The sequence below is a fragment of the Wolffia australiana genome, chromosome 2 (assembly GCF_029677425.1).
Source record: "Wolffia australiana isolate 7733 chromosome 2, ASM2967742v1".
NCBI lineage: Eukaryota > Viridiplantae > Streptophyta > Magnoliopsida > Alismatales > Araceae > Wolffia > Wolffia australiana.
The window spans coordinates 19,896,356-19,908,981 of NC_135836.1; the positions used below are offsets into that span (position 1 = coordinate 19,896,356).

General features: G+C 38.8%; 1 protein-coding gene and 1 non-coding gene across 2 annotated transcripts; one reads left to right on the forward strand and one right to left on the reverse strand.

The window, feature by feature from the left end:
- Positions 1-838: 838 nt before the first annotated feature.
- LOC144700379 (small nucleolar RNA R71) lies at positions 839-944 on the reverse strand. Its single transcript, XR_013580744.1, has one exon. It is a non-coding gene; the product is annotated as a small nucleolar RNA R71 (small nucleolar RNA).
- An 8,915-nt stretch (positions 945-9,859) lies between these two features.
- On the forward strand, positions 9,860-10,575 carry LOC144715517 (uncharacterized). The gene is made up of 3 exons (XM_078590454.1): positions 9,860-10,008; positions 10,083-10,144; positions 10,377-10,575. The coding sequence occupies exons 1-3, from the start codon at positions 9,951-9,953 to the stop codon at positions 10,506-10,508; spliced, it is 252 nt and encodes an 83-aa protein (XP_078446580.1). The 5' UTR covers positions 9,860-9,950; the 3' UTR covers positions 10,509-10,575.
- Positions 10,576-12,626: the final 2,051 nt, after the last annotated feature.

Sequence of the window (12,626 nt, forward strand, 5' to 3'; positions counted from 1 at the left end):
GATCAAACCCTCACTTGCCCTATATTAATTATAGAGTATTTAAGTGAAAAATTTTCATGAAAATTGCTGGTTAAGCCTGAATCAAAAAATGACATAAAACCTCTAAATTTGGACTTGTCTACTAGCATCGTTGCTAGGGAGGCAAAGAAATTTTGATTTCTGAAATGTTTTTAGTTTAGAATTTCTGCTCATTATATATGCTTTACTGAAGTTTAAAGTGTAGGAATCTTTTAGATAGTGGAAAGAGAGAGAAGCACTAGGTGATCTCTAAACTTTTATCTTTGGATATTTTTGGCAATTATTTTTATTTTTCTTCATATTAGTTGGTTTACGCAAGGTAGAAGATATCAAAACCCACATTTAAAATCTCTAGAATCTGTGGGGGGGAAAGACTAGGAATTTGGAAAAATCTTGTGCAGAATTTGTGGACACATTTGTGGAAGAGATTAAAAAATGGCTAACATTCCTGATGTTGTGGGTATAGTGAGGAGAATGAGCGAATTTTATGAGCCAGCAGAGAGTAACATTCCCCCTAGGGTCCATGGCACCATAGATGTGAATTTGAATTTTAAAATATACCTCCATCTTCAACAAAATTTGCGATAATTTTATGGAAAATTGAATGAAGATGCTTATGAATATTTATATGAATTTGTGGAGAAATGTGATTCTTATAGCATTGCAGGAGTGACTTCAGATACTTTGAAAATGAAAATGTTCCCTCATACTCTTAAGGATAAGGCAAAAGATTGGTTTAGAACTGTGTGTAAAAAATTTCAGAATTGGAGTGAGATGGAGAGATGTTTTTTGCAAAAGAATTATTCTGTTGGAAGGACTAATGCCTATAGAAAAGAAATTAGAGATTTTATCCAGGGAACTGATTCTTTTAGTGAGGTATGGGAAAGATTGAAAGATCTGACTAGAAAATGCCTTCATCATGGTCTTCCTGATTGGCAAATAGTGCATTTTTTATGATGGGTTGAATGACCATGAGAGAGGTACAGTGGATAGTGCTAGTGGTGGTACTTTTATAGATAAAACAATTGATGATGGCACTAGTGTTGTTGAAAAATTGGCAGATAGTTGTGCATATTATCAAGGCTTGAGTTAGAGTGGGAGAATTTAAGTGCCAAAATGTGGAAGGCTGATTGATGTTAGTGCAATTGAACCTGATTTGTGGAAACATAAGGTAGAGAGGGACTTAGGCAAAGTGGGTAAGGCTGTAGAGGAGCTTGCTCATAACATGAAGACGATGATGAGATCCTCTCTGACATTTACTTCCCCTTCTACTAACCCTAAATATCCTTCTCCTCTTTGTTCTATTTGTGAGAGTTCTGATAATACTAAAGACATTTGTCTTACTCTTGAATAGGTGAATGCTTATGAGGAAAATAACCTCATGCAAGGAGCTTGGAATCAGAGGGGCAATTATGTGAATCAAGGATGGAGCAGAGAAGGGATAAGTATCTTTCAGCCATGTCCATATGATTAGCAGAACAACCAAAATTATCAGAATTTTTTTCTAACCCTCGTCCTAATTTTATTTCAAATTCTCAATATTCATCTTCTAACTCCATGATGCATATGTTGAAGCAGAAGATGCTGAAGCAAGAAGAATTAATGGAGAATCAGGAAAGAATGGAGGCTATAACGGAGAATCTTGAGAGGGAGAATGTTGGACAAGGTGGTCAAAATTCTCAAGGGAACTTCAGAGGCGACAAGAACAATGGTAAAATGAATGACTTTGGCACCACTAGCAAAAACTCGGGTCAACTTCCAACCTAACTCAATCTTAATATTAGAAATATTTCTTGCATTGATCATGATTTTCATGATTCATAATTGATCACTTTCAAATTAACATGTTTAATTGATGAATCTTACATTATATTTATGTGTTTTAATGACCATATTTGCATGTTATCATATATAAATGGAGATAAATGATATAGATTTTGATTTTATCGTTATTTCTAAATTTATAGTATTTTTTACATGGTATTTAACCTCATTTCATTGAAGAAATAATTATTACAGGGCATTAAATACTTGGCCAGAGGTTGGTAACGGTTTTCCTATTTTCCCCATATTTGTATATAATTTTCTGACCATTCTATAGCCCAGAAATGATTTTACGAATTTAAAGAATATATTTTATTATTTATCTAGTATTTAAAATATTTTTTTATTAAATATATGGTGTCCACGTCATTCGTCCGAAAATTCGGGCCAATGATTGGAAGCGCCGAAATTATCAATGATAAGCTCGTTATGGCATCGCGCATCGTGATGCCATAGTGAGTGAATCATGTACCTGTGGCGCGGCGAGGGAGAATGAGAAAAGGCACGCGACATCGATTCGTCGCGTGCATTTAAAATGGCATGGCCCTTCGTGAGCCACTCAAATGCCGCATCATTTTCCAATGATTGCGCATTGCGAACACACACAACGGCGTGTCAGAACGCGATCAGAGAAGGCGGAAAATGAGAAAAAAATGCCAACCAATCAGAAAATGCTGTTTTTGAGATATTTTGAAGAGAGATAAAAGATCCAACGATTGACATTAAACGCTAGTAAAATGGCGATATCTTGAGATCTAGACGTCCGAATGAGCTAAAATTTTGAGGGCATGTTTGTCTTTTCCCCCTCTACAATCCCTACTGTTGGATATTTAAATAGAGGTCTGGAAAAAGGAAAATTTCACTTTTTGAAGCTCTCCCCAAGGATCTGGCCAAGAAGGACACAGGAGTTGTTTTGGAAGTCAACAAATATTGATTTTGCATTCAATGTTGTAAGTTTCTGATTTTTATTTTGAACTGCTTCTTGAGAGATTCTAAAACGCCTTGGCATGGGCGAAATGTACATGGCCTAGAAGTTGTTTTGAATGAAATTAGCATTACAATTTGATTCTGATTCAAGATCTAATTTTTAATCTTTAGTTTCAAATAGACTTTGAACATTTCTGCAATTTTAAATCGGGTCAGATTTCACTTTTCTCCCAAATTCTTCACTTTCTCTCTCTAGGTTAATTGTTCTATTTTATCTCTCGAGATTTTGAAATTGATTGTTTGTAAATTTAATTCAATATATAGAAAACTTAAATATAAAATTTCATCAAAAAATTCGTCCATCTTGAAGTCCAATTTCAAAACCCTCTTCTTGATTATTAATTCCCAATTTTAATTCATAAAAATTGTCTTAAAATTTTATAATAATTGGGAAATTAATAATTCGAATTAATCTGATCTTATAATTAAAACTATCACATCTTGAGTGTTTTGACCGAAAATATTTAAAATCAAAATTAAGTTTTTACTTAATTTTGATTAATTAAAAACATCATTAAGTGTAATTAAGGTTTATTAACTGCAAAATTAATTCATTCTTGAATTAATTTATTAAAAATTGGATAAAAATTCTAGCTTGCAGCCTCCCTGTGGTTCGACCCCTTGCTTGCTCTATACACGGTATTTAGTGATTAAGGGTATTTATAAATTTTATTATATAAGTCTAAACGCCCAATCAACGACGTATTTACATATCATTTTTAGGTTTATCAATAATATACTCCATTTGGGAAGGAATTAGCTGATCCATTTGAGAGAAAACCTTGTGATGAACCTGATGTAGCGGAAGAAGATAGATGTGTTGATGATTTGAGAGAAGATCCTGAGGAACCCCCAGAGAAAATGGCAAAACTAAAAACTAATCCAAAAGTGATGGAGCACGAGACCCCGCTCCATCAAGCATGCCAAGGCGAGGGCAAAAGGTATCTAGATAGCTTTGACTTTTTGTTTCGTCGCAACAGTTCTTTTTGTTTCGTCTCTTCCCCCTCAACCCCTTTTTTTAATTAATGTTAATTGTGTTTTAAGAGGGGGCCCCTTCCCGTAATGGGCCCCCTCTTTTGGACCTCTTTTAGGGGCCCACCACCATCCCTATTTAAGGGATGCAGGGGTGCCCTAAGTTCTCAAGTCTAGATTAAAGAGAAAGTCAAGTTATTTTTTGGAAATTCCCGAATAGGGAAAAATAGGAAAAAAGGACAAGAAAAAAAGAGAGTGAGAGAGGAGGAATGGAATGGGAATGGGGCCGACAGCCGTCGCCTGCTCCTGTTTAGTTGGATCCCCTCCATCGGAACCCTAGGCCGCCGATCCGGCCATCGCTCCACCGCCGGCGCCCTAGGACATCGCCCGCGCCGAATCGAGGCTTCAATAACCCTAGGACGTCGCTGGATTTCTGCCGCCTGAGTCCTAGGTCGCAGTCGTCGCGCAAACCTTGAGGCCGCCGCCCCGTCGCCGAGGTCGTCGCCCCGTGCTGAATCAGAGGCTACCACCCTTGCCGCGTTGAGGTCACAGCCCAGCACCGCTCGAAGGCGCCGTCACGCTCCTTTGAGTCTGCCATCGTTGCCGGATCCCCGCCGCCAAAACCCTAGGCCACCGATCCAACTGCCACTCCATCGTCGAAGCCCTAGGACGTCGCCTGCGCCAAATCAAGGCTGCCGGATCCCCCCTCCGGAGCCTTGAGGCTGCCGCTGCCCCCTAAGGGCTGCCGAATCCCCACTGCTAGAGCCCGAGGCCGCCGGATCCCGCCTCTGGAGCCTTGAGGGCGCCACTGCTTCTTGAGGGCCTGCCAGATTCCCACCGCCAGAGCCCAAGGCCGCCACTACTTCTCGAGGCTGCCAGATCTGCCGCCACCGTGGCCGACGCGCCGCCACCGCCATGAGGACGCGGCCGCTGCCAACAAGTTGTAACCGTCACAAATTCGCTACCGCCGCTGGATCCCCGCTGTCGCCGGACCTCTGCAGGCCCATCCATCATGCCTTGCGCCTGAACTGTACGTCATGGCACACGCCACCATCTCCTGTGCCACCGTTCGAGTCGCCGCATCATGCCGTCGTAGTCACTGGCGTCACCCGCGCCAATGATGCACCATCGTCGTGCTGTCACGCCGTCGCTGCTCACGCTCCACGACGCCCATGGTCTGCACCACGCCTTGCATGCTGCATCGTGTGCCAAGCGCCATTGCTGTTCACCATGACAGGCCGGCACCACAGTCCACGCAGCGTTGTCTCATTCCTCCTTCCGACTCTGCTCCATCGTCACCGCTCTTGAGCCGCGCCACGTTGCCAATCAAGCGATGCCGTGCCGCCACCGGCACAGCTTCACCGACGCCGCCCGCCGGTAACTCTACATCGACAGGCGTACGAATCCGGGACGACATTGCTAAGAGGTACCTCGCTCCTCTGGGCCGCCTGTCAATTATCTTTCGTCGTATGCCCTTTTGATTGCACTCCACAGTGCTCGGGATGGAGTAGGTGTGGGTATAAACAGACACGAGAGATTGCCTATCGAGCATCTATCCTAGGTACGGGACGAGACCGTTCGATACGTAAGAGCACCAATAAACTCAGTCCGTTCGGCACCGTAGATGCCTTCGTCTCTCCAACGAGGATCAGGAGGTCACTGTCACCGCCGTCTATCACCCGCCGCGGAGCATGGAGTCTTGCGTACCCCACGAGTCGAGGCCTGCACGTACCGTCACCTAGGCTTGCATCACATTACATATACGCCTTGGACCTACGGATGACGTCTTCGACGACATCCGCGTATAATCACCCTTAGTATCAGAGCATCATCTTGATACCCGCACGGATGACGACATTGTCGTCGTCCTGCATCAATTATGTATCACCCATTCCATTTCCCCAGGTTTTAAAAGCTTCCATAGAATCCCTTAGTGATAGTCACTGGCTTAATTCAGAATATTCCTTCATACTCAAAGTCTTTGAAAAATCTTTGCACTCCATCTAGAAAGCAAAAGAGGATTAATTATCTGAAGTATAAGTTCTGTTCTATTAAAGCAGATTCTTAGGAAGAAATGGGACCAGGGAGCTCCATTCATTTACTGTGGGATTGGGGAAATGGTAACTAGTAGGTCAATTGTGGACACGGGGCAGTGCATATACTCGATCGTTTAGTGTTGAACTTTTCATAGCTCTCCTCTCCTTCGCTTAATTTCAACCATGCATTTTTAACATTGCTCATTTTTCTAGAACAATTAAGGACATGGTGGGCCATCTGTTTCTCTTCTTGTTTTGTTATTTTCCTTTTTAGTTTTTTAATTAAGCAGGATGATAATTTAGGAGCAGTCAACTAGTCCGATGGCAGCCAACTACAATGGGATGATCAGCACCAACTCCATTTCGGTTTGCATTTTTTTCATTTTATAATAAATGCTGATAGATATTAAAGAATGGATGGGTAATTTATATTTTTCTAGATCAAATATTTGTTGAGAGGAAAATATGGTTAAGGGTGGGTATCTATAGTATGTATTTCTATATGAAAGTAAAAGTGATAAAGAATGTGAATGAAGATCAGTATATGTAATAAAGGGGTACTATAAAGTTGTGAATATATACTGGGTGAAGATATGAGAGGGTGGATAGATGTATAGTTAGTCTTAGAATACTTTTAAAGATATAAGAATAGTAAAAATTAATAAAATTAGATAAGTGTTAAGGTTGTTGTAAGCCTAACTGTAAAGAACTTACCTTGGACTCCTGATGTGATGAATATTATGTGGTCGTCAAGCCAATGACACTACCATGTGTATTTAAGTTCATTGAATAAAATATTTACATTTATTATTATTATGTGTAATGTTTAGAATGAAGTCAATATGTGCAATGGGTTAGTGAATTATGATGAGATCATAATATAGTGATCACTAGTCTTTAAACATGTATTCTAAATATTCCTATTCGGTGGTTAGTTGAGACAGACATAGAATTATTTGGATAGAATAACACTAGCTGATCCTAGTAATACGATAAGTATATCTGATCCTGTGGCTATTAGTGCGGCGACACTAAGGACAAATAGTGAGTGCTCCTTGGAGAAAGAGTTCACTGAATTGATCCGTACGAATCCTTGAATAGTATTATACCTAAATGTCTATCACGTTGATTCATGTCACGATTGTATAAGTGATACACTAACCTGAGACACCAAGGACATCACATGAATGTACCACTACATTTTGACTACGACTTACGAGCCTCTAATCATGAGATTCAAACAATTCATACCTCGGATGTAGTAAGAAGCTCACGGAGATGATTGAGTGGTCAAGATGGGATCATCCGCCCTCGATATAAGAGTATATTGACTCAAGGAAGATGATGTATAAAATCCCTGGCCAGGGTAGTGAGGATATTGGAGGAGGAGTTCTCCAATGATCCATGTTTCGCATCAGTACTAATCAAATGATGGTTTAGGGTTTGAAGATAAATCATACCCTAACTCATTCTAGAGTCTCACGCGGATGATGTATTATACATATATGGTAACTGATGATGGTAAAGGTTCGATGAGAGAGTTAAAACACTACTTGGTATCTTCTAGAGCACATGGTGTAGCTTGGCACCCCACGGGCTAGAAACTTAACCTATCGATTTGGTTAAATTGATCCTTATTTAGTTAATCTATTTGTTGATAGTTAATTAATTAGTTTGGTCAATAATTATTATTAGGCCATTAAAGTTATTAACTAGAATGATACATGGGCCTAGAGGGTCACACGCACAAGGTCATAAAGGCATTGGTGGATATAATTTACTTTGTAGGGTTTTTGAAAAAAACCTTAATTGAAATATAAAGAGGGTAAGGACTCTCATTTTAAGCACCCATGCAAGCCTGATTAAAGAGCCCCTCCTTTTCTTTATTCTCTAGATCACTATTCAACCAAAGAGAGAGTCTCCAAGGAGAGTTGAAGAAGAAGAGGTGGAGATCCAAGGGCCGAGTGATCACATAGATACTTCTAGAGGCCGGACGCGTGAATGGCTTTGGAACAATCTCAAAGTGAGCATGTCAAGGGCGGAATAAATTTCCCAAAAAGGTACATTTGATGTTTATTTTAAGGATCGATTTTGAATTCATTGACACACTTCCGCATCCATGGAAACATGTTTTCCATGGACGAACCAAGGCAACATAGTATTCTCCATTTATAGATCCACTTCAGTTTTCATTCAACATAATAAAATAGCACATGATGTATCAACAAAACGTGGTGTATCAATAAAAACTTGTTTTAATTGTTGTACAAGTGTAGGCAGAATCCTAATATCTTTACTGAACTCTGGTGGTTAAAGTATAGATGAGGATATGGCCAATTAGAGGAGAGGGAGATGGACCATCCTAATCTCTGGCTTAAATATTCTTCTATATCATAGATGTAGAGGTTGAAAATTGGATGAATATCTTAGCTTGTTGATGATCTTCTTATTCACATGTTTCTATATCTGAAGATGCCCTTTGGATTTTGTTACCTGTCATTTTTCTACGCAATCTGGAGTTTTGCATGCTATTTTTGGGGTCTTCATACTTATTATGCCTCAAAACATTTCTGCCAACAAAAAATAAAAATCATTGGGTATTTAATTTCTGTATTATGATGCCTTTTAAATGGTCAACATTCATTTCTCAAGGGCTTTTGTGCAGCAGCGGCATAACCAAACATGCAACTCATTTGTTGCAAATGTAACAATTTTTCATGCCCCGCCCACTACATTTTGTGCAAATAATGTTAGTGATGTCCAATTAAATGCTATGATCTATGCTAAAGCCCTTTTCCCTTCTACAAAATAAAAAAAGTGTTATTTTGACGTTGCTATTTTTATGTGACCAATCTCTTTGTGAAGTGGTGAGTCAACATGGATTTAACCACTCCCTCAATAAATGGCAACTTTTATAGATAAAGGGATGTGAAAATGTCTTTATAACCAGATAGTGAGACATTGTTTAAATTGTAAGTTGCATTCATTCTATTCATAATGATTTTTGTTCGAATTGAGGTGATTCCATTTTAAATTTATTAATGCATTTGAAATGAAGAGTTATCTCATATTGTACACGCAATAAATGAATTACTAGTGACAAAGATGAAGATGCCATTAATAAGATTTGATGTATCCTGATTATCCTTTGAATATGAATTTACTAAAGTACATGCTTAAACCACAGTGATATGTATATATTATCTCGTCATAATTCACTCAGTCATAGCATGTATGAATTGATTTCATTATAAGCATCACACATGCATTATATGAATATTGAATGAGATTTGGAATGTCTTATTCGCATGCCAGCGGAATATATTTTAATCAATATATGTATTATTAATTACTGAGTCACATGCACAATGGCAACTAATCGAACCTGAGATATTTAACTTTAGATCTAGAGTTATTTTATTTCCAATTCTTCATAAGTCCCTTAATTTATTACTTTGAAAGTAATCCAAGTTGTAATCCACTTTGGAGATACCTCCATTGCCCCAACAAGTGATATGATACTCAAGTTAGTGGAATTAAAGTTTCTATTTAGGCTATTCTATTCCTTGAGTGACATGCATTCAAAAAAATCATCATAGATATAGAAGATCTTATAAATGATTAGACAATATGATTAGATCATGCCATTATTGACATGTTTATTTTTTGAATGGTACGTCTAGACTTCTACCATCCTTTGCTTAAATTTGTATATGATCCTTTATAATGAAAAGCTGATACCAAAACATCGAACAACTATCCTTTAACACATCGAACAACTAAGTCCACCCATCAAATACATTTTCACATTTATCAGATTGAAAGTTTATACCTATATGGAATACAAAAAGTTATAGCTGTTAGGCATCCATACCGGTTCATTTAGGTATATTAAATGTAGAAAAAAACTACGTAGAAACATACTAAAAAAACTACAAAGGAGTATTTAGCAAAGATGAAATAGTTTATCATGAAAATAAATGCAATATAATACTAAAAGTTCGGAAATAATTTATCAATAGGATTTATAGTTCAGGCGTTGCGGGCGAGGGAAGCAATTTGAGTTAGGGTTTTGGGATTTCCATTCAAGGGCAAAGCGAAATCGCCGGGAAGATGTCGAAGAAGAACAATTTGGCGAAGAGGAAGAAGCAACACGAATTCGAACTTCAGAGTAAGCTACCTTCTGTCGTCTTTTTCGTTGTTTATCGTCGATGCTTACTTTCCATGTTTCTACTGCCTCACCAGAAGAGAAACTAGAGAAGGAGACGAGATCGAAGAAGCTGGAGGCCAAGAAAACTAAGATGAAGGTAAGATCCGCAATTCTCGTCGTAATGGGTGGGTCGTTTCGATGCTGCATACAGCTTTCTGATTGGGAAATTTTGCTGTTCGATTCCATCACTTCGACATTTCCTAATTTAATCATTGTTTTTTATCTGTGTCGGGGCGAAAGACTCGAAATTTGTATTGTACATGTCGATTATCACGTTGATTTTGCTCATCCCTCTCCTAATACTGTTTCGGAATTGGTTTCTTTGCCAGGTTGATGGCTCGGCAAAGAAAAATAAGAGGAAAAACTCTGGTGGATTCCAGGTTGGTAAGAGAAAGGTGAAGACCAAGCTTTCAGCGACGTCTAAGGCTAAGGCGGCTCAGGCTATGGAGATCGAGCATTAATTGTTTATGGTTTGTGTTAGTTTTGATCAAAGAAATATTTCTCAATGCAAAGTGCTTGTTCTTCTTCTTCTTCTTCTTCCTCTTTCCAGCCAGTAAAGAACCTTTCCAAACTACTAGGGATCCCACTCGATTTTGATTTTTTCTTCCTGATTAAATTCTGCAATGGGAAAACTCTTGTCCTTCTTCTTTCTCATTAAAAAAATCATCAAAACTCGTTCCCAAATGTTTACACCTGAATCACATCATTCTTTTGCAAATTCCTTTTGGACATCTTCTGGTTACAAAGGGTCAACGTTGTTTTTCTGCCCTGCTGGTTCAATCTTAAAACCAGACCTTTGAACTACCCTCCCCGCTCAATCTCATCAACCCTTTGCATCCCGAAATACATATTTTAAATCTGGGTTTGGGTCGACCAGGTTTGATCATGAGTGAATAGAAAATAAAAAAATTGTTCATTGTCCTTCCAGCTGATATACACGGAATAGCTCTACCATTTATATTAGTTTTAGCTATTTTAGTGCTAGTTGAAAACTGAGTCATGACTTCTGTGCAACGTCAAAGAGTTGAAATTGATTCTGAACCAGACTCATATTTTTGCTGATGCATTGGATCAATCACATTGTTAAACAACCTCCGGGAGATGGTTTGAAATTGATTCTGAAAGAACCTATTTTACCTAGAAGTTTCAAATTCTCCCTTCCAATGACTCCAGTGGATACATTTTTGTTATATCTGTCGCTTGGGTGTTGTCAGATCAAAAGATAGGGATGCTTTATTTGTTTGCCAAATCTTTACTAGGTTTTTATGGAGTTCTTACCGCAGGTTGGTCCTGTAATTAAGTGGGAGGATGTTTGATCGCCAATGACACTGAGATCACTTGCTGAAAGTAGTTCTGTGCCGTAGGTTGGTCTTGAATTTTTAAAATGTGAGAACATAAGAAAGAAAAAAAGACAAAGTAGTTAGAAGGCCTAATGAGCAAGGTAGGTTTAAATTAGACAGAGCTGAAAGGGACTAAAGTAGTCAATGAATAATCACTAAATAGGACAGCATTAAGGAGGATACCTACTGCTAACTGACAATATGCTTAGGGAAGGACACGGTACAGTTAGAGAGAGGGCCGGCCTTCGGTACAGTTAGATCAGCCCTAAAACGGCTGACTGAGGGTACGGTTTGGTCCGGTCCGACCAAATTTTGGTCAGACCGCGTCCTTCCCTAAATATACTTATTAGGATAACTACCTCATTCTACCCAACCAACCTTCTTCATACACTTGCACGATAGATTTAGTATAGACATCTGATTCTATTAACAAATAAATAAGGAGACTTGATAATTTTTCACCATATATCTGGAATTCTGGAGGTTTGGAAAGATCAGCAGTGAGAAGCATACAAAACTTCACAAAATGATGATGTTTGCAAAGGTTTCCACAAAAAGATCAGTTGGTAATTTCAAACATGTCACGATTACATATACATGGAGAACTAGACATGGTTGTTCTGTTCTGTTAGTTTTAAACGAACAAAAAATTCGCACAAAAGAACAGCACAGGGCCTTGTTCTCTGTTATGTTTTTTTTTGTGCAAAAACAAACAAAATTTGTACATTCAAACAAAATTAGAACAAATTTCGCACAAAACGTACAATAGAACCACACATGGGTCTGTGCTATTCACAACAAGCAAATGAAGAACGAGACCGCATGTTTAACTCATGCAGACCTTTAATCTATCCTCCCAATTGTGAATTTTTCCGTGTTTAAAATGGTGATCTCCTCTGTAGCCTCCTCAAGCCCTTCTTTGAAAAAAGAAAAAAATATTAGATTTTCCACGTCAGCGCCGGAGGGGTACCTTAATCCAAAGAGCTGAAATCCGCACCGTACATTAAGCGGGCCCACCACTTTATCTAAAAAGGGACGGCTACGATCCATCATGTCACGTGGGGCTGCTTCGACTGCGTAACTAACCATAAAATATTAATTTTTAGACAAATAATATGGTTTTTTGAAGCGCGATACGGTGCTCCGAGGCCGTTGGCTAACCGCTAAGGAAGGTTATCCGATTCGAATAGAAGGGCAGTGAAATAAATATTAATTTCTCGTTACTTACTCAGTTCGTTC